General features: G+C 37.1%; 2 protein-coding genes across 4 annotated transcripts in view; one reads left to right on the forward strand and one right to left on the reverse strand.

Moving 5' to 3' along the window:
- C12H11orf65 (chromosome 12 C11orf65 homolog) overlaps nucleotides 1-6,331 on the forward strand; it is a 55,593-nt gene extending 49,262 nt beyond the window's left edge. Inside the window, exons 7-8 of the mRNA XM_026006720.2 lie at nucleotides 3,742-3,797; nucleotides 6,180-6,331. Coding sequence (XP_025862505.1) covers nucleotides 3,742-3,797; nucleotides 6,180-6,331 — 208 coding nt within the window. The remainder of the gene's footprint in view (nucleotides 1-3,741; nucleotides 3,798-6,179) is intronic.
- Nucleotides 6,332-19,971: 13,640 nt separating this feature from the next.
- ATM (ATM serine/threonine kinase) overlaps nucleotides 19,972-24,331 on the reverse strand; it is a 119,411-nt gene continuing 115,051 nt past the window's right edge. For all 3 annotated transcript variants that reach the window (XM_072729896.1, XM_072729897.1, XM_026006789.2), the window contains 2 exons: nucleotides 22,680-22,816; nucleotides 19,972-22,564 (listed from right to left, as the gene is read on the reverse strand). In XM_072729896.1, coding sequence (XP_072585997.1) covers nucleotides 22,381-22,564; nucleotides 22,680-22,816 — 321 coding nt within the window. In that variant the 3' untranslated portion in view covers nucleotides 19,972-22,380. The remainder of the gene's footprint in view (nucleotides 22,565-22,679; nucleotides 22,817-24,331) is intronic.

Raw genomic sequence — 24,331 nt, forward strand, 5'->3', positions numbered from 1 at the left:
TTATGATAGGCACACAGTGAGAGAGAGAGAGAGAGAGGCAGAGACATAGGCAGAGGGAGAAGCAGGCTCCATGCACCGGGAGCCCGACGTGGGATTCGATCCCGGGTCTCCAGGATCGCGCCCTGGGCCAAAGGCAGGCGCCAAACCGCTGCGCCACCCAGGGATCCCGGTTTTTGTTTTTTTTTTTAATTTGAGTTTCATACTGTTGTCATCAGAAACGGTGCTTGATATGATTTCAATCTTCTTAAAATTATTGACACTTGTTTTCTGGCCTAACAGCTGATGTATCTTAGAGAATGTTCCATGTGCACTTGACTATGTATTCTGCTGTATTTGGATGAAATTCTCTTTATATATCGGTTAGGTTCATCTGGTCTAGTATGTTGCTCAAAGCCACTGTTTTCTTATAGATTTTCTGTTTAGGTAATCTAACCATTGACAGTCTCAAAATCCCCTAGTATTATGTTATAACCATCTATTTCTCCCTTTATATCTGTTAGCATTTGCTAGGTGCTTCTATGTTGGGTGCAGAGGTATTTACAATTGTTATATCCTCTTGTTGGATTGATCCCTTCATCATTATATAATGCCATTCTTTGTCTCTTACTACTGTCTTTGTTTTAAAGTCTGTTATAAATTTTGCTATCCTGGCTTTTTTCTCCACTTCCATTTGCACGGTTCCATGCCTTCACCTTCAGTCTGTATGTTTCTTCATTTTGAAGTGATCTCTTATAGGCAACATATAGATGGGTCTTGTTTTTGTTTGTTTGTTTGTTTGTTTTTTATCCATTCTGTTATCCTGTGTCTTTTGATTGGAGCATTTAGTCAATTTACATTTGAAGTAACTATTGATAGGTATGCACTTATTGCCGTTTTGTTAATTTTTTTTCTGGTTGTTTTTGTAGTTCTTTTCTGTTCTTTTCTTGTTCTCTTGCTTTCTTCCCTTATGGTTTGAGCTATGCTTGTATTCTAAGTTGAGTACTGGTCAACAAAAGTTTCAAAGGAATCCAGCATGATTATTTGAGAATATTTAAGTAACTTACTGAGCTCAAGCTATTGATTATCTTAGGCAAGATCAAGCTTGCAAAGACTTTGCCTACTAATGGCAGACATTAGGTGTAAGCACCTTTTCCACAGTGTAATTATGGTCTCCACAGGAGACCTCTGTTAGATCTTCATGGCTATCTGGATATTTGCAACTGTCTTAATGACACTCTGTTGAGAATTTCAGAGTCTGATGTTTTTCCCTTCAGGAAGATTGGTAGCCACTAAAATCTGTGGACAGGTTTCAATAGTCCGACCTTTAAAATGACATAAATGTGTTGAACATTGATGTTCAGTGATACAAACCAGTTTCTTCCCAAAAAACTTGTGTGCTAGCTCCTTGTGTGGCAGATGGACACTCCACTGGGAACAATCATGCATATCTTCTGATGGAATATCAACTGAGAATAATATTGTTATTAATTTGAAGAATAAATAGAGCCAACTTAACTTTTGGACTCAAGGATACTAAGGAGTACCATTGCCCTTCTGTGGTATCCAGAGATATACTGCTACAGGCGTTTAGAATGTAAAACAATCCTTGCATTGCCACGGTTGAATAACCCACATGATGGCTACTATGACAGCTGCTGACATTTATCCTGCTGGATTTCAGGGTCATATTCTCTATCAAGATGGATGTTACTCCCAGAGTCTTCATATTTTTCAAACTGCAAGTGAATTTTGACATAACCTGTTCAGTGGTCAGCTGCTGGATTATCTTAGTTGCCTGATATTCTGTGAATCCTGTTAGTGAGAGCTCTTTGCCTATGTGTGTTACAGGCAATTTCTATGTCTGAAGCTGTTCCTTTGATATCTAAGACATGTAGTTATGTGGCATTTCTGGCCAGGGACTTTTCCTAGGCCATTAAGGTGTTAAATTTATACTTTTGAGAGATTCACCATAGGTTCCATATATACATTATTCTGAAAATGTCCAAAAATATCTTAGTGAGAAAGACAGATCAGGTCTATGATATAAGCAGCATGGTAATGCTTTCATTAGATTGTTGCTTGTATTTGTAAAACTTAGATTTCTTATTGATTACAGCTGGTATGTTCACTGACAATTTTTTTATGTTGGGTTTTTTTTTTTTTTTTTATGATAGTCACACACAGAGAGAGAGGCAGAGACACAGGCAGAGGGAGAAGCAGGCTCCATGCACCAGGAGCCCAACGTGGGATTCGATCCTGGGTCTCCAGGATCGCGCCCTGGGCCAAAGGCAGGCGCTAAACCGCTGCGCCACCCAGGGATCCCTGACAATTTTTTATGCAATCAAATAAGTTCATGTCCTAATCTCAGGTAGAACAGGGTTAGTGATTAGCCTTAAATATGGTGTATGTTTGTGCCCAGACTGTCAGGTCATAAGATACAATTGACTGAAGGTCCTTTATATTGGTTTCTTGAAAATTGAATGAAAAACTTTCAGTATATAAATCCAAGGAAGCAGAATGATTGACATCCAATACTTCATAGGGCTCCTCTGAGGAGAGCAACCACTGAGGACAGAATTTGCCTAAATTTAAAGTCAAGCCAGACTGAATTGTCTACTATGAGATTCTGGAGGGGGTTTACACCACCTGATGTTTTCCTACATTTTTTTCATGTGGCAATGATCCAGCAGCATCCCATTTAAAGCTGTAGAATAAAGTTCTTGGAGCAACAATAGGTAGTAGTAACAAGAAGGAGCCAACTTAGATACAATACTTTGTTTTAATTAAATGCTGTTGGATAATATACACCTTCCTATAACAACAAAAAATCCAGAAACACACAGTCAACAAAAGTAAAAACAATTCACAAGGAATAAATAAATACTTGAAAAATGATAGCATTTTCTGAATTACATGATTCAGAATTCTCACTTTTTTCTCTGTCACGTCCATTGTCAGCACCTTTTGGAACCAACTCCTTATTTGATTTTTTGGGTGCAGCCAACACCTTACCTGATTTCAAAGAGGCTTGGGGAAAGGGATGAAATAGGATGTCACAGGAAACCTGCCTCTTTAAGTCTCCACCTCAGCTTTGTAGCTCATCAGGCCTTACCTTCCCTATTTTACCTCTTTTTGGGCTTCCTTTGTCTCCCTGATTCAGTCTCTGTTTAGGAAACAGAGGTGGCAGCCCTAAAATCATGCTCTATTTAAATGTAATTTTTTATATTTATCAGACATGTCAAAGATAGCACCATTGCTCTAATCATAAAGCATACACAATAAATTTCCATTGATATGTCAGAGACCATAAGTCCAACAATCAAGAACCGAGGAGAAAGTGTTTTATTGTGGTAGTTTTCCCTCACTTTTTCCCTCCCAGAGAATTTTCTGTTTGTAATTTTAATTTAGAAGTTAGCTGAGATCTTAGTATGCATTCAACTGAGGACATGATGTTGCAGGAATGAAACAGCATAAAATGAGAAGAGGTATGCTGGAGGGAGATCAGAGGGCACGAATATGATAGAAGGCACCATTTTTATTCCTCCTCCAATTCCTTGTCCTAGAGGTTGCTTTAGATACATGAGAGCTAGTTGGAGATGGAGAAGTCATGAGAATTAAACATTTGGACCTATGAATTTGTCACCATCAATCCAAGATTTCATAGAAAAGGGGAATTTTAGGAGTAGTCTAACATGCACTAATGAATCAATTTATTACTAATACATTGATTTAATTTAATGAATGCCCATATAATGTGCTTAGGTATATTGCCAACTGGAAGGAAATTGCTACAAGCAACTCTTCAGCTAACTTCACAAGTAGGTGATTTTTAGCAATACTTTTATGGGAAATCCTTGTGAACAAAAATGACACATTTCACAATGTGCACATTTCTAAGCACCTAACATTTCAGCAGCCTGCATAGTATGTAGACATAAATGAATTTGCTAAGTCATTTTTACCTTGATATGTAAGTCTGTTATTTGGAAATAGAGGAAAATTTTCTGTCTTATTTATGTTGGATAAGATGGTTTTAAAAATTAATCCTCCTTTTGAAAAGTTACTTCTCTCATGGTTTCAGTAATTATTTTTAATGAGCAAACTTTACTTGGCAAAATAAATGCCTCAAAATATTAGAAATAAGGGCACCTAGCTGGCTCAGTTGTTAGAGTATGTGATTTCTGATCACAAGGTCATGAGTTCAAGCCCCACATTGGGCATGTACAGCCTACTTTTTAAAAAGTGGGGTTTTTTTCATGTTAGAAATATTTTTTTTAGGTTCTATGCCACTTGTCCTGCCAGTGGCCCACAGTACTGAGAAGCTGAAAGTGATAGCATGTTGAGGAAGCATATTCTCATGTCCTAGAAATTTCAATAATTCTAATATAGCTCAAGCCTAATTATGGTTATTGTATAATCTGAGTGTATGGGTTCTGTCCTGTGATCATCACTGAGAGGCAGTAAAGTGGAGAGTTTACATTTGTGGAGTGTTGATTCAGACTGCATGGTTTTGAATTTTGGCTGTGTGATATTGGAGAAATTACTGGCTCAGTTTCCTCATCTGTAAAATTAGAATAACAGTAGTACCCAGCTCATAGGTTATTGTGAGGTAATAAGAGATGATACATGTGAATAGCTGAGAATAGTGCCTAGCAATAACATGTCCTCATAAATGTTAGCTGTCATTTGCCTTAACCTGTCTGCTTATCCCAACTCACGGCCACCCCAACAGTCCATGTGTCCATTATGCTTCTCCAGCACCTCCAAACTGACAATCATCCAAAGCACTCCCCACACAATAGATAGTGATCTTTTACAGATTTAAATCAGTACAGTGAAAACATTTACTTAACAAACTCTTTTTAAGGAATTACTATGTGGAAGTGCTGTCTTAAAGTGCTTTATAAAATTAATTCCTTTAATTTTCAGAACAACTCAAGGAGACAAGGTTCATTTTATAGATAAGCAAACAAAGAGATACCAAATTACTTGCTCAAGGTCACATAGTCACTTCTTGCGAGGGATAGGATTTGAATGGAGGCAGGCTAGCTTTAGAAACCACACTCCTTTTTTTTTTTGTTTTGTTTTTGTTTTTTTTTTTGTTTTGTTTTGTAGAAACCACACTCCTAAAGATGAATACCTCTGCTGTTTCTGATAGTTTTCTACTGCACTTGGGATATAGTCCTAACTTAATCATGGCCTCCTGGCTCTGCTCTGGCTCCCCTTCCACCCTTACCGTATCAGGCTTTCCCCCTCATTCAGAACCCTGTCTCACCAGCCTCTTGCCTATTCCTCAGAAATGTTCTGTGGTTTCCACTTGAGGGGTTTAATGGAGTTTATGGCCTTCTAGAGAACAGTTTTAGATCTACCTTCACCTGACAGAGGGGTTTGGTGTTTGATATGAATCCCCAACTTGTAGCACATAGTAGGTTCTCAATTGCAGATAAAAGAATATGAAGGAATGACAAGTAAAAAAATTGAAGCAGAGAATGTAAATACTGAGTTAAGAGATTACTGTGAGAAAAAAGAAAGTTATAGCATGGCAATTGGAAGGGACATAATATCAAGTGAAAACTATTTTAAGTAGTGGAGATTTGCACTGTGAGGGCAGTCAGTGGAAGGTGACACACTGAGATATTTCGCCATGGGAGAAAAGGAAAGACTGTGTGCCATTTCTCCAAGAAGCACGAGGAAATCAAATCTAGAGAAGATTTGAAGCTTTTACCTCTAGGGAGAGAAAAGGCTTCTCTTCATTTGTAAATAAAGAACTGTTAGCTAATAATTATGGAGCACCAGCTAAGTGCCAAACTAATAAAATGTTAGGTTCTATACAGGCACCCTCACACTTAATTCTCATAGAAATTGTGAGCTGTGTATGTGCCAGTATTATCCCCATTTTACAGATGAGGACATTGAGAGGTTAGGTAACCTGCCCCAGATTATACAGCTACTTAGTAGTAGATCAAACCTTAGACCCAGGTTCTGCAAAGCCTTTTGTAGAGATGGACAATGATGGTAGTGAAAAGTAGATGAATAAGAAATTTGCAACATTTATGGCTAAGTAGGATATAAAGGTATCTGTTCTAAGAGTGGTAAGAAGGAATGTAGAAGAGACCTTGCCTGGTACGTAGAGGCATATTGAATGAGTCTATACCTTATCATATCCAACATCTTTCTAAACATTTGTCATTTCTCTCTAGGTTTCACACTTGAGCAAGCACAGAAAAAAAGATATGACTACGCAGATATGTCAGAGGAGAAAATGGGAACACCGGAAGATACTTTATATGGAAATATTTTTAAAAAACCAAATTATACTAGACTAACGCCTGATTCCACTTATGGAATATAAATATAAAGTACTCTACTTTTCTGAGCTATAATCCTTCAAGCCCTGATTCTATTGGTCATAGCCAAGAGATAGTTTATTCTGACCAGAATGGCTTATAAATTCTTGGCACAGAATCTATGTAGCTCAATTAAGTAAAGAAGCCTAAAGAGAAATAGGACATTGGACTGAATACAATGGTCATGGAAAATGTAGAAATTACTCCTTGTATTCTAACAATCCTGCTTAAATAAATATATTTAGGTACAAAAAAAACCTCTTTAGGTTGATTTTTCTTCTTTATTTGAAGCATTCTTTATTTGTGCAATCATGTCAGGCAGAGCTCTTTTTTCAATTAAAAAAAAAGGGAAAGGGGTAATGTAACAAGTTCTCCTTTTATCAGGAAAGCCAAAGCCCTACCAGAAGGCCCAGCCCTTGTCACTTTTGGCATCCTTGCAATGAAACTGGGTTGCAGGGGGACCCTTAGCTAAAGAAGCTAGAAAAGCAAAAATCTGTATTTCAGCTTCCACAGAGGGAGGAGTAGAGCTGCGGAGGTACTTGCCAGGTGTCCCACACTCTAAGTTTGAATTACTCTATGTTCCCATAAGCATCCTTTGCTACTACTCATCATCACACTTTCTACACTGTATCTTTAAATAATCTGTCTATAATCCTAATAGACTAGAGGCTTATACCCTCAAATATTTAAAAAAAAACAACAACCCAGCACTCAGAGAACCTATATATTTAAGGAAAAAAACAGATTTATTGAGATATAATTTACATGAACATTTTCCCATTTTGAGTGTTCTGTTTGAGTTTAGACAAATGTATACATTCATGTAAATATAACATTCAAGACATAATTTATTTCCATCACCCTAAATCGGGCATTTTTGTAGTCAATCCACTCACTTCACCCAAACGCCCTGGAACCACTGATCTTTCAATTACTACAGTTCTGCCTTTGCTAGAATGTCATATAAATGGAATCATTCTATATGTAGTCTTTTTTTGGTTTAGCTTATTTCATTTTAGCATAATGCTTTTGAGATTCAACCTTCTTGTCACCTTTTTTTTTTTAAGATTTTATTTATTTATTCATGAAAGACAGAGAGAGAGAGGCAGAGACACAGGCAGAGGGAGAAGCAGGCTCCATGCGAGAAGCCTGACATGGGACTTGATCCCAGGTCTCCAGGATCACGCCCTGGGCTGAAGGCAGGCGCTAAACTGCTGAGCCACCCAGGGATTCCCCTTCTTGTCACTTCTATCAGTAGTTCATTCCTTTTTTAATGATTATCATTCAGTTGTATGGCCATCCCATAGTTTGTTTCTCCATTACCAATTGATGGACACTGGATTGTTTCCAGTTTGGGATCATTATGAACGAAACTGCTGTGAACATTTATGTTGGAGTCTTTGTGGGGACATATGTTTTCATTTCTCTTGGGAAATACCTGGGAGGGGAATATAAGGCAAACAATTTTATAAGAATTAGTTTTTCCTTTTTAAAAATATTTATTATTGAAGTACAATTGACATACAATGTTATACTAGTTTCAGGAACACAAGATACTGATTTGACTATTCTATCAGTGTATAGAATGCTCACCAATACCCATTGCTCACCATGATAAGTGTAGTAACCATCCAACGTTATTATGATATTATTGACTATATTTCCTATGCTGTAGTTTTCATATCCTTGACTTATTTATTTTATAACTGGAAGTTTGTGCACCTTAATCCACTTCATCTATTTTGACCAACCCCCGCCCCCACATTCACCTCCCATCTGGCAACCACCAGTTTGTTCTCTGTATTTAAACTGTTTATTTTAGGGGATCCCTGGGTGGCTTAGCGGTTGAGGGCCTGCCTTTGACCCAGGGCGGATCCTGGAGTCCCGGGATCCTGGAGTCCCTAGATCGAGACCCACGTCGGGCTCCCTGAATGGAGCCTGCTTCTCCCTCTGCCTGTGTCTCTGCCTCTCTCTCTGTCTCTCTGTGTCTATCATGAATAAATAAATAAAATCTTTAAATAAATAAATAAATAAATAAACTATTTTGTTTGTTTTACAGTTTTGTGATTCCACATATAAGTGAAATTATATGGTGTTTGACTTATTTCACTTAGCATAATACTCTCAGTGTCCAACCATGTTGTCACAAATGGCAAGATTCCTTTTTATGCCCAAGTAATATTTATTTTTGTGTCTGTTTATCACATGTTGTTATTGTAAATAATGCTGCAGTAAACAGCATATATCCCCATGCAATAAACACATTTCTTTTCAAATTAATGTTTTTGTTTTCTTTGAGTAAATAGCAGTAGAATTACTGGATCATATGATAATTCTATTTTTAATTTTTTGAAGAACCTCCATACTGTTTTCTACAGTGGCTGTACCAGTTGACATTCCCACTAAGAATGCCCGACGGTTCCCTTTTCTCCACATCCTTGTCAACACATTATTTCTTACCTTTTTAATCCTAGCTGTTCTGACAGGGGTAAGGAAGGTGCTATCTCATTGTGGTTTTGATTTATAGTTCCCTGATGATTAGTTATTGAATATCATTTTATATGTCTGTTAGCCATCTGTATGTTTTCTTTGGAAAAATGTCTTTTAGGTCTTGTGTCCATTTTAAAATCAGATTATGTTTTTGGTGTTGAGTTGTATAAGTACTTTATGTATTTTGGATATTAATCCTTTAGCATATCATTTGCAAATATCTTCTTCCATTCAGATTTGCCTTTTTGTTTTGTTGATAGTTTCCTTTCCTGTGTTTTTTGTTTTGCTGTAGTCCCAGTAATTTATTCTTGCTTTTGTTTCCTTTGCCTGAGAAGACATATCCAGAAATACATTGCTAATGCTTATGTCTAAGAGATTACTACCTATATTTTCTTCTAGGAATATTACTGTTTCAGGTATTACATATAGGTCTATAATCCATTTTGAGCTTATTTTTTGTATATGGTGTAGGAACATGGTCATTTCATTCTTTTGCATGTAGATGTCCAGTTTCTCCAACACCATTTATTGAAGAGACTGGCTTTTCCCTGTTGTATATTCTTAGCTCCTTTGTCATAAATTAATTGACCATATAGGCATGGGTTTATTTCTGGGCTGTTTATCCTGTTCCATTGATCTATGTGTTTATGCTATCAGCATACTATTTTGGTTTCTACAGGTTTGTAGTATATTTTGGAGTCTGGGACTGTGATACCTCCAGCTTAGTTCTCAGGATTACTTTGGCTATTCAGGATCTTTTGTGATTCCATACAAATTTTAGGATCATATGTTCCAGTTTTGTAGAAAATGCTGTTGGTATTTTGATAGGGATTGCATTAAATCTGTAGATTCCTCTGGGTAGTATGGACATTTTAGCAATATTAATTCTTCCAATCTACGAGCACAGTATATCTTTCTCTTTGTGGTGTTCTCAATTTATTTCTCAGTGCCTTACAGTTTTCAGAGTACAGGTGAATATACAACTTTCACCTCCTTGGGTAAGTTTATTCCTAGGTATTTTATTATATTTTGTGTAATTGTGAATAAGACTGACCTCTTAATTTCTCTTTCTGCTTCTTTGTTATTGGTGCATAGAAACACAACAAATTTCTGCATGTTGATTTTGTATCCTACAAGTTTACTGAGTTTATTTGTGAGTTCTAATCACTTTTTGGTGGAGTCTTTCAGATTTTCTCTCTATATATAGTATCATGTCATCTGTGAATAGTGACAGTTTTACTTCTTCCTTACAGTTTTGGTGCCTTTTATTTCTTTTTCTTGTCTGGTTGCTGCAGCTAGGACTTCCTAGTACTATGTTAAATGAAAGTGGTGAGAGTGGACATTCTTGTCTTGTTCCTGATCCTAAAAGGAAAGCTCTGTTTTTCACCATGGAGTATGATGTTAGCTGTGAGGTTTTCATATATGAACTTTATAAAGTATGTTCCCACTTATGTCATTGAGAGTTTTTTTTTTCATTGAGAGTTTTTATCATGAAAGAGGTTGTATTTTGCTAAATGCTTTACCTGTATCTTTTGAGAGGATAATGTGGTTTCTGTTCTTCCTCTTGTTAAAGTTATGTATCACATTAATTTATGAATATTGAACTACCTTTGTATCCCTGGAATAAATCCTACTTGATTGTGGTGAATAATCTTTTAATGTATTGTTAGACTCAATTTGCTAATATTCTGTTGAGGATTTTTGCAGCCATGTTCATCAGAGATACCGGCCTATAGTTTTCCTTTTTTTGTAGTGTCTTTGGTTTTGGTATCAGGGTAATGCTGGCTTCATAGAATGAATTTGGAAGTTTTCCTCTCTCTTCCTTTTTTTGGAGTAGTTTGAGAATAGGTATTAATTCTTCTTTGAATGTTTGGTAGAATTTATGAAGTCATCTGATTCAGGACTTTTGTTTACTGGGAATTTTTTGATTACTGATTCAATTTCATTACTGGTATCTCATTTGTTCAGATTTTCTAGTTCTTCCTGATTCAGATCAGAAGGTTGTATGTTTCTAAGAATTTAATTTCTTCTAGGTTGTCCAGTTGGCAAATGATTTTCCATGATATTCTCTTATAATGCTTTGTACTTGATGTGGTGTCTCTTTCTTCATTTCTGATTTTATTTGAGTTCTCACTGAGATTTGTTCATTTTGTTTATCCTTTCAAAGAACCAGCTCCTGTTTCATTGATCCTTTCTATTTTTCTTTTATTTATTTCTTTTAAAGATTTATTTGTGCATGTGTGTGTGTATAAGGAAGGGCCAGAGGGGAAGGGAGAAAATCTCAAGCAGACTCCGCCCTGACCATGAAGTCCAATGCCAGGCTCTATCTTGTGACACTGAGATCATGACCTGAGTCGAAACCAAGAGTCAGATATTTAACCAACTAAGCCACCTCGGTGCCCCTCTATTGTTCTTTCAATCTCTATTTATTTCCATTCTAATCTTTCTGTTTTCCTTCTACTAGCTTCGGGCTTAGTTTGTTCTTCTTTTTTTAGTTCCTTTAAGTGTAAGATAGGTTGTGAGAGATTTTTCTTGTCTCTTGAGTTAGGCCTGTATCATTATAAACTTCCCTGTTAAAACTATTTTTGCTCTGTCTCAAAGGCTCTGGAACATTGTGTTCTCATTTTCATTTGCGTCCATAGTATTTTGTTTGTTTCCTCTTTATTTCTTTGTTGACCCATTGGTTGTTTAGTAGCATGTTGTTTAGCCTCCATGTCTCTGTGTTTTTTCCCAAATTTTTTTCTTGTAATTTCTACACTCATGCCATTGTGGTCAGGAAAGATGCTTGATATGATTTCATATTCTTAAATTTATTGAGATTTGTTTTGTGGCCTGACACGTGATCTTAGAGAATGTTCCATGTGCAGTTGAAAAGAATGTATATTCTGCTGTGTTTGGATGGAATGTTCTATACACATCTGTTAGGTCCATCTGACCTAATGTGTTACTTAAAACTACAGTTGCCTTGTTGATTTTCTGTCTGAATGATCTATCCCTTGATGTATTGGGGTGTTTAAGTCGCCTAGTATTACTGCTTGTGTCTCTCTTTTTGTTATTATTTGCTTTATGTATTTAGGTGTTTCTATGTTGGGTGCATAGATAATTATAGTGCATATTTATTTATATATCAGTCTTGTTGGATTGATCCCGTTATCATTATGTAATGCCCTTCTTTGTCTCCTGTTACAGCCTTTGGTTTAAAAACAAATTTGTCTTCTCTGGTGTAAGTATTGATATCCCAGTTTTTGTTCCACCTCTATTTGCATGGAATATTTTTTTCCATGCCTTTACTTTCGATCTGTATATCTCTTTAGGTTTGAAGTAATGTCTTATAGGCAGCATATAGATAGTCTTATTTGGTGTGAGGGGGGCAGTTCCTTGTTTTTTATCCATTCTGTGATCCTCTGTCTTTTGTTTGGAGCATTTAGCCCATTTACATTTAATTTTTTTTTTTAAGATCTTCTTTATTTTGGAGAGAGAGAGAGAGAGAGAGCGCTCACACATGAGCAAAGGGAGGAGAAGAGAAGCAGACTCCCCACTGAACAAGGAGTCTAATTCAGGGCTCAATCCCAGGCCCCTGGGATCATGACCTGAGCTGTAGGTAGATGCTTAACCAACCGAGTCCTCCAAGTACCCCTATATTTAAAGTATATTTAGTGCCATTCTGTTGATTGTTTTATGGTTATTTTTGTAGTCTGTTTCTTGTTCTTTGGTTCTTTTCCTGCGGTTTTTAAAAAATATTTTATTTATTTATTCATGAGAGACACAGCAAGACAGCAAGAGAGGCAGAGACATAGGCAGAGGGAAAACCAGGCTCCCTGTGGGGAGCCTATGCAGGATTCTATCCCAGGACTCTAGGATTGTGACCTGAGCCAAAGGCAGACACTCAACCACTGAGCCACCCAAGTGCCCCTCTTCCCCTGTGGTTTGATGGTTCTTTAGCATATGCTTCAGTAACTTCCTCTTTATGTTTTGTATATCTATTGTAGTTTTTTGGTTTGTGGTTACCATTAGTTTTGTATATAACATCTTATCCTTTGTATAGAGAGCAATCTATATATTAAGTTGATGGTCACTTAAGTTTGAACACATTGTTGAAGCACTAAATTTGTATTGCTTCCTCCATGTTTTATGTCCAAGATGTCATAGTTTACATGTTATTATGTTCTGTATCCATTGACTAATTTTTGTAGACATAATTGATTTTACTATTTTTGTGTTTCAACCTCCATACTGGCTTTATGAGTGATTAATCTACTATCATTACTGTGTGTTTGCTTTTTACCTGTAACATTTTTCCTTACATAATTTTCTTTTAGCTATAACCTTTTCTTTTCACTTAGAGAATGCCCATTAACATTTTTTGTAAGGGTGGTTTAATGTGATTAACTTATTTGCCTTTTTTTTTTTTTTTTTTTTGAAACTTCTTATCTCTACCTTGTTGGGTAGGGCATTCTTGGTTGTAGGTTTTTTCCTTTCAGCACTTCAAATCATGATATATTGTGTCATTGGAACAGACGGGCCTAGAGGCGACTGTGCTTCAGCCACAATGGGAAGGTGCATGCCCACACAGGGGACACCCCTGGAGCATCCAATTCTGGTGGCTACAAGGGATTGTACTATAGGCATGATAAGACCTCCTCTTTACAAGGCCATTACTTTCAAGACTAGAGGACATACCTGACCTACCTGATACACAAAAACAATCACAAAGAGTCAGACAAAAGGAGACAGGGAAATATATCCCAAGTGAAAAAACAAGACACAGTTACAGTAAAGCAGCTAAATGACACAGAGATAAGAAATATACTGGATAAATTACTCAAAATACTGGTCTTACAGATACTCACTGCACTTGAGAAAAGAATGAATGAATTCAGTGAGAACTTCAACCAATAGACAGTAAATATAAAAAAGAACCAGTCAGAGCTGACAAATTCTTTAACTGAAATGAAAGATAAACTAGAAGGAATCAATAGTAGATCAGAGGATGCAGAAGAAGAGATCAGTAATCTGGAAGACAAGGTAAAGGAAAGAAACCAAGATGAACAGCAAAAGAAAAAAGTAATAAAAAATGAAATTAGGTTAGAGGAGTTCTGGACATCATCAGACATAACATTCACATTATAGGGATCCCAGAAGGAGAAATAAGAAAGAAGGGGGCCAAAAGTTAGTTGAAGAAATAATAGCTGAAAACTTTCCTAATCTGAGGAAGGAAACAGACATCCAGGTCCAGGAGGCATAGAGAGCCCCCAAAACAATAAACCCAACAAGGTTCACACCAAGACACAGAAAAATTAAAATAGCAAAAAGTAATGATAAGAATCTTAAAAGCAGCAAGAGAAAAGAGAACAATTATATATGAGAGAAACCCCAAAATGCTTGCTACTGACTCTTCAGCAGAAACTCTGCAGGTCAGGAGTGAGAGTGGTATGATATATCCAGTATATTTCTGGATCTGATTTATCTAGTGTATTTCTTATCTCTGTGGGGCACACTGCTAGGCGTGGTATCTACTCTCCAGGGAGGAGTGGTGCTGTTCCTGGCCAGGGCTGCCTGCAGGGTGTGGGGGAGCCAAAGCTGCTTTGGGTAGACAGACATGGTAGGCTGGGTCTGCAGGGGGAGCAGAGAAGCAGGGCAAGCCAGGTAGATAGTGTTAGCATTGGCTCCTGCAAGGTTCTGGCTGTTTCAACTGGGGAGGGGAGAAAAATGACACCTACAAGCACTTTTGTTCCTGGAGATATCCACAGATCCCTGCCCCTTCGGCACATGTTCTCCTTCATGTATGACCCAGGCACTTTTCAAACTGCTTCTTCTGTGCTGTATCTTGTCTTGGGCAGTTATTTAGCATGCTGGCGCTTTAAGGTGAGGACTATTTCTTACTGCCTTCACACTCTCCTAGAGTGGAGCCTACTGATACTTAAATCTTCTGACGTTAAGATCCAGTGATTTTTAAACTTACTGGAGTTAAGCCCCACTGGTTTTCAAGCCAGATGTCATAGGGACTCATATTTCCCTTTGCATGGTTTCCATTGCCAAGGATGCCCAGTGTTGGGTCTGATCCTCCCACTTCTCCTTTCTAGTGATGTCCCTCCTGTTTTTGGTTAGTTGCTTCAAGTGGAGGTGTGGAGTTGGGGTGCAGCTCCCAACCTTGTCTCCAGCACTCCTTCCTTTTTCAGTGTGACCTTCTGTCCAAGACTAGCTGTGGTAAATCTGTTCTGCCAATCCTCAGGTTATTTTCAGAATTAGTTGCAATACATGTAGTTGTTACCTTGGTGTGTCTGTGGGATGAGGTGAGTCCAGATTCTCCAACTCTGCTCTGGCATCTTCCCTCTAGTTGAACTCAAGAATCCATTTTTTAAAGTGGCTGTACCATTTTGCATTTCCACCAGCACAAGTTTTTGTTCCACTTGAATTTTGTCACTTGGTGTTGTCAGATGTTTTAATTTTAGCTATTCTAGTGGATGTATAATGAATGGCATCTCATTGTGATTTTAGTTTGCATTTCCTAAATGTCTTAGGATGTAAGGTTCTTTAATATGTCTATTTCCAATTTGGATGTCTTTTTTGGTGAGGTATCTTTTAAAATCCTTTGGCAATTTCAAATTAGATTATTTCCTTATTGTGTTAAAAGGTTTTAAAAAAAATATGTTCTAAAAACAAATCCTTTATCTGATACTGGTTTAGCAGCTGTGGCTGTGTTTTCATTTTCCTGATGTCTTTTAAGGAGAAAAAGGTTTTCATTTTAATAAAGTCCAGATTACAATTTTTTTCTTTTATGGCCAATGCTTTAATGTCTTCTCTATGAAATCTTTTCTTAAACCAAGATCACAAAGGAGTTCTTATGCAAATTTTATAGTTTTAGCTCTCACATTCAGGTATACCATCCAGTTCAAGTTAGTTATTGTATATAGTGGGAGAGATCTGAGATGTGTTGGGGTGGGGAGGGTTTGCATATGGATATGAACTTTTTTATTGTTGCAAATACTATCTTTTCCCAATTAAATTACCTTAGAGCCTTTGCTGAAAATTAATTAGTCATATATGAGAGTCTGTTCTTGGATTCCTTATCCTGCTCCACTAATCTGTGTATCTCATCTTTATGGTAATACTACCTTGTATTTGTTACTATGGCTTTATTTAAAGTCTTTCAATCTTTTTTCCTTTTCAAAATTGTTTTGGCTTATCCTAATTCCTTTGAATTTTTACATAGATTTTAAGTTCCAAAAGAAAAAAAGGAAAAATCTTGCTTGTATTTGACTGGATCACATTGATTCTATACATGTATCAATTTGGGGAAAATTGCTATCTTAACAATATTGAGTCTCCCAATTCATGAACATAGTACATCTTTCTGTATATATTTAGGCCTTTGCTTTCTCAATATTTTATAAATTTCAGTGTATAGGAACTTCACATATTTTATTAAAATTATGCCAGCTATTTCATTTTTATATTGTTAATTTTAATTATTTTTATATCAATTTCAAACTATTTGATAAAGGAAATTTTTACAGATATTACTTGATATGATTGGCTTTCATTTAGTGATTGATGAATTGGGAAGCATCCAGTCTAGAAAATAGAAAGGAGCTTCTTACAAAGCAAGATGTTTCATAGACCAAGGTGAACAGGAACAAGGAAGTTATACTGGGCATTTAACTGGTTAAAATAGGATTACTTTTCATATATGGAGAAAAGAGAAGACTTGGGACTCGGTTAAGTAACTTATGCTGAGCATGCAAGTACTAATTGGTTGGTCTGGGTGTTCCTCTTCTGGGAGAGTTGAGCATAGACTGAACTCTTTTGGTTTGCTGATGTGGGATGTAGAGTAAGTGATCCATCTTGGGCCTAGTCTGGACACTTTGACATTGGTATACAGAAATATTGTTTTGTAAATTGACCTTTATCATGTGATCTTGTTAAACTCACTAGTTCTAGACTTTTTAATATATAGAATCTTGAGGATTTTCTACATAGATGATCATGTCATTTGCAAATGAAAGATAATTGTACTTCCTTTTAAACTATCTTTTTTTTTCTTTCTCTTTGCTCTACTGCATGGGCACAAACTCCAGTACATTGTTGAATAAAACTGGCAAGAGTGGCTGGCATCCTTGCCTTGTTTCTCATAAGATCTTAGGGGGAAAACATTTAAGTTTTTCACTGTTAAGTATGATGTGAACTGTGAGCTTTTCATAGATGTCCTTTCTCAAGTTGAAAATGTTCATTTTATTCCTAGTTTGGTAAATTTTTATCATAAATGTTGAATTTGTCACATGCTTTTTCTGCATCTATTGACGTGATCATACGGTTTTTGTTACTTTATTAACATTGATTTTCAAATATTAGACCACCCTGATATTTCTGGAATAATGTCATTTGGTCACAATGTACTGGTTTTTTTTTTTTAATATACTGATGGAATTGATTTACTAATTAATATATGCATTGTGTCCATGATACTGGTCTTAACAGTTTTCTTGTAACTTTTAATTTTTGATATAAAGGTAATGCAGGCCTCATTAAATGGGCTGTTGTTAATATCAGGAAGTGTTTGAGTAGCACTGGTGTTATTTCTTCCTTAGAAGTAGAGGCATTGATTCATCAGGATTATTTTAATTGTGTTTAATCCTTTTCATAGCATGAATATGTTGGAGAGGCTTATGAAATCCACTTTCCATGTTGGGTTTACACTACAATGTCTTTAAACAAAATTGTAACCAGTTGACTGATTACAATTTTTTTTCTTAAAATATTTCCAACTCGTATAATTATGCACACCTTAAAAAAGTTGTTTAAAAAATATTAAGTTTAGGGATGCCTGGGTGGCTCAAACATCCAATTCTTTGATTTCGGCTCAGGTCATAACACCAGGGTCATGAGATCGAGCCCCATGTCAGGCTCTGCACCCAACATGGAGTCTAAGATTCTCCCTCTGCTCATGCTATCTCTAAATAAATAAATATTATTTTTTAAAAAATATTAAGTTTAGCAATACTTACAAAGATTTATAAGTCTACAGTGGATATTCAAACATTATATATATATCACCAGGGAACATTTGGGTATAGTTTTCAAATAAGCTAACATTAAAATCCACTAGCAAAGTTAACACTACTCAGAATCTGGTTTCAAAATTGTCAGTTGAAGGACATTATTTTGCTTCTAAAACATTTCTTCTCTTTGCTCTCTCAGCTCTAGGATCACGGGTAGGGTAAATACCTGGTATTTTGCAGTTTTAGAGACCTCCTGAGGATTAAGGTTATGGTAATGGTTAGGGATTAGGGTGTGTACCTGGTATCCTGCAGTTCAGACCTCTTCAGAGAATAAAACCCCTGACTTCTGCTGGGGTTAGGGTCAGAGCTAGGTCAGGGGTCAGGGTCAGGGCTTGAGTCTGTATTCCTGCAATAGCACTCATAGGATTTATATAAAGTTTACTTCTATTACTGATGAGTGACTTAGCCATACCCATTAGGATAGCTACAATAAAAACAAAAACAACCCAGAAAATAACAGGAATTGAGGATGTAGATAAATTGGAATCCTTGTGCACTGGTGAGATGAATATAAACTGGTATAGCTGCTCTGGAAAACAGCATTGTGGTTTCTTAAAAAATAAAAAATATAAAAATAAATAAATAAAAAATAAAAATAAAAATAAAAAATATAATTACCATATGATCCAGCAATCCCGCTTTTGGTATAGTAAGGGATGTCTATGTAGCCATATTCATAGCAGCATTACTCAAAATAGCCAAAAGGGGAAAATAACCCAAGTGTCCATCAATGGATAAATGTAAGCAAAATGGTAGTATATACATATAATGGAATATTCAGTCTTTATAAAGGAAGGAAATTCTGACATACAACATGAATGAACCTTAAGGACATTATGTTAATGAAATAAGCCAGTCACAAAAACAAAAATATTGTATGATTTTACTTACAGGAGGTAGCTAGGGACAGAAAATAGAATGGTGGTTGCCACAGGCCAACTAGAAGGGAGAATGGGAAGTTGTGGAATGGTAATACAATTTCAGTTTTGCGAGGTGAAGAGTGAAGGTGAGTTACATGGCAATAAGAATGCATGGAAGACTACTGAACTGTACACTTAGAAATAGTAAGGATGGCAAAATTATGTGTATTTTACCATAAGTAAAAAATAGTGACCCACACATTAGTTGTAGACCAGCAGTGAACACACTCACAGCATGGGAAGAGCCAAGTATAATCATGACTGTTTCTCTCCTACATGCTTCTTTCTGTCCCAGTTTGGAAATGTTGACCATTAGCTGCAATAGTGTCAGTGTCCCATGCTCTCACCACGCCAGTGACAACAAAGTGTCTCTAGACATTCTGAAATGTCTTCTGTGAGGGTGGGCAGTCAGGAAGCACCATCACCGCTGGTTGAGAACCACTGCATTAGCGTCACAGGCTGTACATAAGTGTACAAAGTATACATTTTTACATGATGCTATACATTAGAAATTGACTCTATGGTATTTGTGCAAAATTCATTTTTTTCAGAAATGAGAGCCCAAAACTCTGAAGGATTGATTTATTTTTAAAAAGTATAAATATTATGGAATGCCAACCTCACATTTAGGATATCGGGACCTTTGTATTTGTCTTATTCCAGGATGTATCTTTTTTTGTTGTTGTTAAAGATTTTATTTATTTATTTATTTATTCATGAGAGACGCAGAGAGAAGGCAGAGACATAGGCAGAGGGAGAAGCAGACTCCTCGCAGAAGCCCAATGTGGGATTTGATCCCTTAACCCCAGGATCACGCCCTGAGCCAAAGGCAGATGCTGAGCCACCCAGGCGTCCCTCCAGGATGTATCTTTGAGACTTTAGAAATGTCAACTAGATCATGTCTGGGCCCAAACATGGAACATTTATTTGCCGTTCTGTAATGGGGTAATTAAGGAAAACAAGCAGGCTATTTGGACAGACACACAGGCTACCAGACTGGATCTGTGCATCTTCCTAGTTGCCACTGGACAGGAAGCTATGTGCCTGCCCCAGCCTGGAACTCTTTAAGGGTCGGCTGTTCTGCCTCACTCACCACTGTCTTCCTGGGAACTAGCCCTGGGACTGGTACACAGAACAAACATCTGAATAAAATAAATAAGTCTTATTTAACATGTATTTTCTTTCAGGATTATTTATTCAAAAACAGGGAATAGTGTAACTGGATTCTGGTAACAGTATAGTAAAGAAATACATTCAATGGTACTAAAATAAATCTACAGAAAATACATAATTTCATTAAAGTGCAAATGAAATATTTGAAATGGCACATACTTTTATGTTTCAGGTCAGTATACTTTCTACTTTTTTAAAGAATTGCTGACTACAAATAAGAAATCCAAAGTTCTTCCTCTTTGCTCTTATTTCCTTTATACCATGTATAAATCTTCAGCACTTCTAAGTGCATATATTGTAAATGTACAGTAGAAGGAGACAGCTTGAGGTGGTATGACCAGCACAGAGTGGTAGCAGGGTGATGACCTCCCTTAATTCAGACAAAACTGTTCAGTCAATGATCTACTAGCCTTTCTATGAGCTGCTCTACTAGGTTTGTACCGAACAACTGGTGAAGCCTGGTTTCTTTGTCCACATTACACTTATACCTTCAATTCACTATATTCTGGTCTTGGACAAGTTATTTCTCTAAACTTCACTTTCTCCAGCTGTAAACTAGAGTACTATCACTAATCTCCCATGGTATGCTGCATGTATTGTAGGTCAGGCATCCAGCATACAACAAATTGTATAATTAATATTTTAAATATCTATTTGTTTCTAGACAGCATTCCTGTCGGAATCTTTGAGAAGCTGAATTCTATCAACTGTGAATCAGCTATTCCTCCTAAATTTGTTATCTGCAAACTTGGCAAACTTTGCAAAACCATAATGAAGAATATTCGAAACAGGACAGGAAAATTATGGCATACCTCCTGGATGATAAGTACATTAATGATGCCATTCAATTGCATATATCAACTAGCAAGAATTTTAGCTACAAGTTTATATGTCTATCCTGTCTAATCTAGCTAATAATTTCTTATTCCATCCACAAAAACTTCAAGGTTTTTGTAAAGACATTGTAAATTTATTACAATCCCTTTATTCACTACTGTAATCAAACTTCCTATATATACCAAATCTCCATTTAGACAGTGTGCAGAAAAAGATACATCAAGGTAAGTTTGTAATTTGAAATGTAAACTAGTAATTTTAAGAAGAGTTCTCCAGAAACCTTATCTGGAATGAATTATTCCAGGCCACTCAAAATGCCCACAGAGAAAGCCTTGCTGAAGTTCATCTTCCAAAATTATGAAATATGTGGATAAACATTCCACCAAATATAAAATTCAACAGACACAAACAATAGGAATTTGATTTAATATAGAGCTGTTAGACTGTAAGATAAGGATATGTAAAATGATTAGTGACATAAAAAATGGAAAAGTTAAAAAAAAAAAAACAACTAGATGTTATAAATCAATAGCCAGATCTGAAAAATGATACATAGGTAGAAATGGAAAACAATCTTTTTAAAAAGATTTTACTTATTAGAGAGAGAGAGAGCACAACTGAGGAGGGGGAGGGGTAGAGGGAAAAGCAGGACTCCCCGCTGAGCAGGGAGCCCCATGTGGGGCTTGATCCCAGGACCCCAAGATCATGACCTGAGTGGAAGGCAGAGGCTTAACCACCTGAGCCACACAGGCACCCTGAAATGAAAAGTAATTTTTGAAAAAAGAAACACGATAAACAGTCTAAAAAGGAGATTATACATAGCTGACAAGAGAATTCATACACTACAAGAGGCACAAAGTCATCAGAGAGAGAGAGAAAACAGAAAGCACAGAAGGGTTTTAAAAGATACAGAATAGAATGTGAAGTTCCAATATACATTTTTAAAATAGAAACTGTACTGTGTCTTAGAAATTTGTTCTCCATAATGTAACAACTTCATTATTCAGTAACACTGGGAAATCTTACTGAAAATATTTAAGTACTAATTTGCTTTCAACATTCCTTATTTTTAATGTAGTTCTACCTTGATACATAAATGCTTACAATTTTAAAGCTTTTTCTTCCTTTTGTAAATTAATACCAAATAACATCATTCATACATAATATCTGGGAAACAAGTGTTAATTAAAAATCTACCTCAAACCAGCAGTTTCTTTCTTTCACCTAATTCATACCAAATTCATGTTCTCTCCTCCAGTTGCTTCCATTTTCAGCTAAAGTCTGTCAGTGATTCTACTGAGAACAACAGTAGTACATACTTGAGAAGAAAAACCAAATGGTTAGGTAGAAGTACAGCAAGAATGACACTTATTTCTAAAAGCTGAGAGAAAAGATTTTCCTTGAGACTGTCAAGTTCTCTTGAGGTGACTGAGTCAAGTATTAAACATTTTTTTAAAACACAGTAAATAGTTCACTTAAATATTTGTACCTATACAAAGTCTGTTGGATGGGTTAAAAATGAAGGCCACAATATCATTTTTAAAAGTGGAACTGCAGGGAAATCCATATACTGCATCATACCCACGCTTTCCATCCTGGGAAAAGTCGGCTGAGATTTTTGGGGTCCATAGCTTGCTGTATGAGCAGATTCACCTGTCCCCCCACACTGAGCACCGTTCCTTCTTCCACTCCTTTCAGTTTCTCCTGTAATCTCATCAAGACACGCTCTGCTACTTTGTTGAAACTCTGGTCACTGTCACTAAGGACAAACACACAGGTGGTAGTGAGGTGGGACTAGTGACAAACACACAGGTGGTAGTGAGGTGGGACAGGCTAAAGGGCCTTGGGCTTTGGCAACAGGAAAATCTGCTCACCTGAGACTGCGTTTGCATTCCTGGTCATCTCCACTGGGAGTGGAGTGGAGCTCAGTGTCATCCTCCAGCCTCTGCTGTAAATACAAAGCTTTCAGAGGATTCATAGTCCAGTCAAACAGGGGGTCGTACAGGAGAACCTAGACAGAACATATGTGTTAGAAGAACAACGTGCTTTCTGATGAGGTACTCAAAGAGGAAGCAGCGTGGAAAAACAGTACAGAGGCCAAATGGCAGGTGACATGGGACAGGGATGACCCATCACAGGCACTTCCTGTTCCCTTGTGGGGGAAACTGTGCTAGGCTAGTGCTCTGGGCCTTTGATCCCATTCTGAATCCATTCTTCCTCTGTGGTTGGGGGTGGTGACATCCCTTAAGCTGTTTCCTGACTGGGTGAAACTCCTCTATTAAAGAGAGACAAGAACACTTCCTTCCTTCTAGCTCTCTTCCTCTTCACCTGTGCCTGCCCCATCTCTCCCTCAGGTGGACTGAACAGACAGATCACGTGTGGGAGCTGGACAGCACCAGCAAGCCTGTTTGGGCTTCACTCCTACACCATGTTCTCCAATAATTTTACCAGTAATAAAGCTAACATTCTGGTGTCTGTTCTTAAGGCTTTTTTCTTTTTCTCTCAATTAGTTCCAAATTCCACTGGGAAAAAAACAAAAGGTATATTTTATTGAAAGCTCCTCAAAACCCAAGTTCCCTTTTGTGGGTGAACCTGTCACCCATGTCAGTGCCCAACTGGAGTTACACAGGAACCCTTGAACTTATGCACAACCACCCATGTCAGTGCCCAACTGGAGTTACACAGGAACCCTTGAACTTATGCACAAACCACAGATATTCAAAGTCAGAGCCTGCCACATTTTTAATGGCCCTGGGCATTGCCTGAGGCACATGAAACAGATGAGCAGACTTGATACTGCTGATGCAGTACACCCCTATGAATGAAACATGTAATGCTCAAAGGGACTTTACAGTCCCAGCTTACAGAAGTACTGAGAAAACACAAAAGGCAGCAGCAAGAAGTGTTACAATTCTGTCATGGTGGAATATTCTGCTAATCTGCAACAGATTTCTGCACATTGATCTTGTAGCCTGTGACTTAACTCATTTATCAGCCCTAGTAGTTTTTTGGTGGAATATTCTGGGTTTCCTATTTTTGGTATCATGTCATCTGCAAATAGTGGCAGTCTTACTTCTTCCTTAACAATTTATGCCGTTTATTATTTTTGTTGTTGTCGTCTGATTGCTGAGGCTGGTACTATGTTGAATAAAAGTGGTGAGAGTGGACATCCTTGTGTTGTTCCTGACCTTACAGGAAAAACTGTTTTTCCCCACTGAGGATGATGTTTGCTGAGGGTTTTTTATATCAGGCCTTTATGATGCTGAAGTATATTCCTTCTAAACCTACTTTGTTGAGGGCTTTTATCATGAATGGATGTCTACTTTGTCATTTAATGCTTTTTAAGCACCTATTGAGATTATAATATGCTTTTTATCCTTTCTCTTATCAACATATTTGGGATCCCTGGGTGGCTCGGTGGTTTAGAGCCTGCCTTCAGCCCAGGGCATGATCCTGGAGACCTGCGATCGACCCGCATCGGGCTCCCTGCATGGAGCCTGCTTCTTCCTCTGCCCATGCCTCTGCC

This window comes from Vulpes vulpes, chromosome 12 (assembly GCF_048418805.1).
Source record: "Vulpes vulpes isolate BD-2025 chromosome 12, VulVul3, whole genome shotgun sequence".
NCBI classification, from domain to species: Eukaryota; Metazoa; Chordata; class Mammalia; order Carnivora; family Canidae; genus Vulpes; species Vulpes vulpes.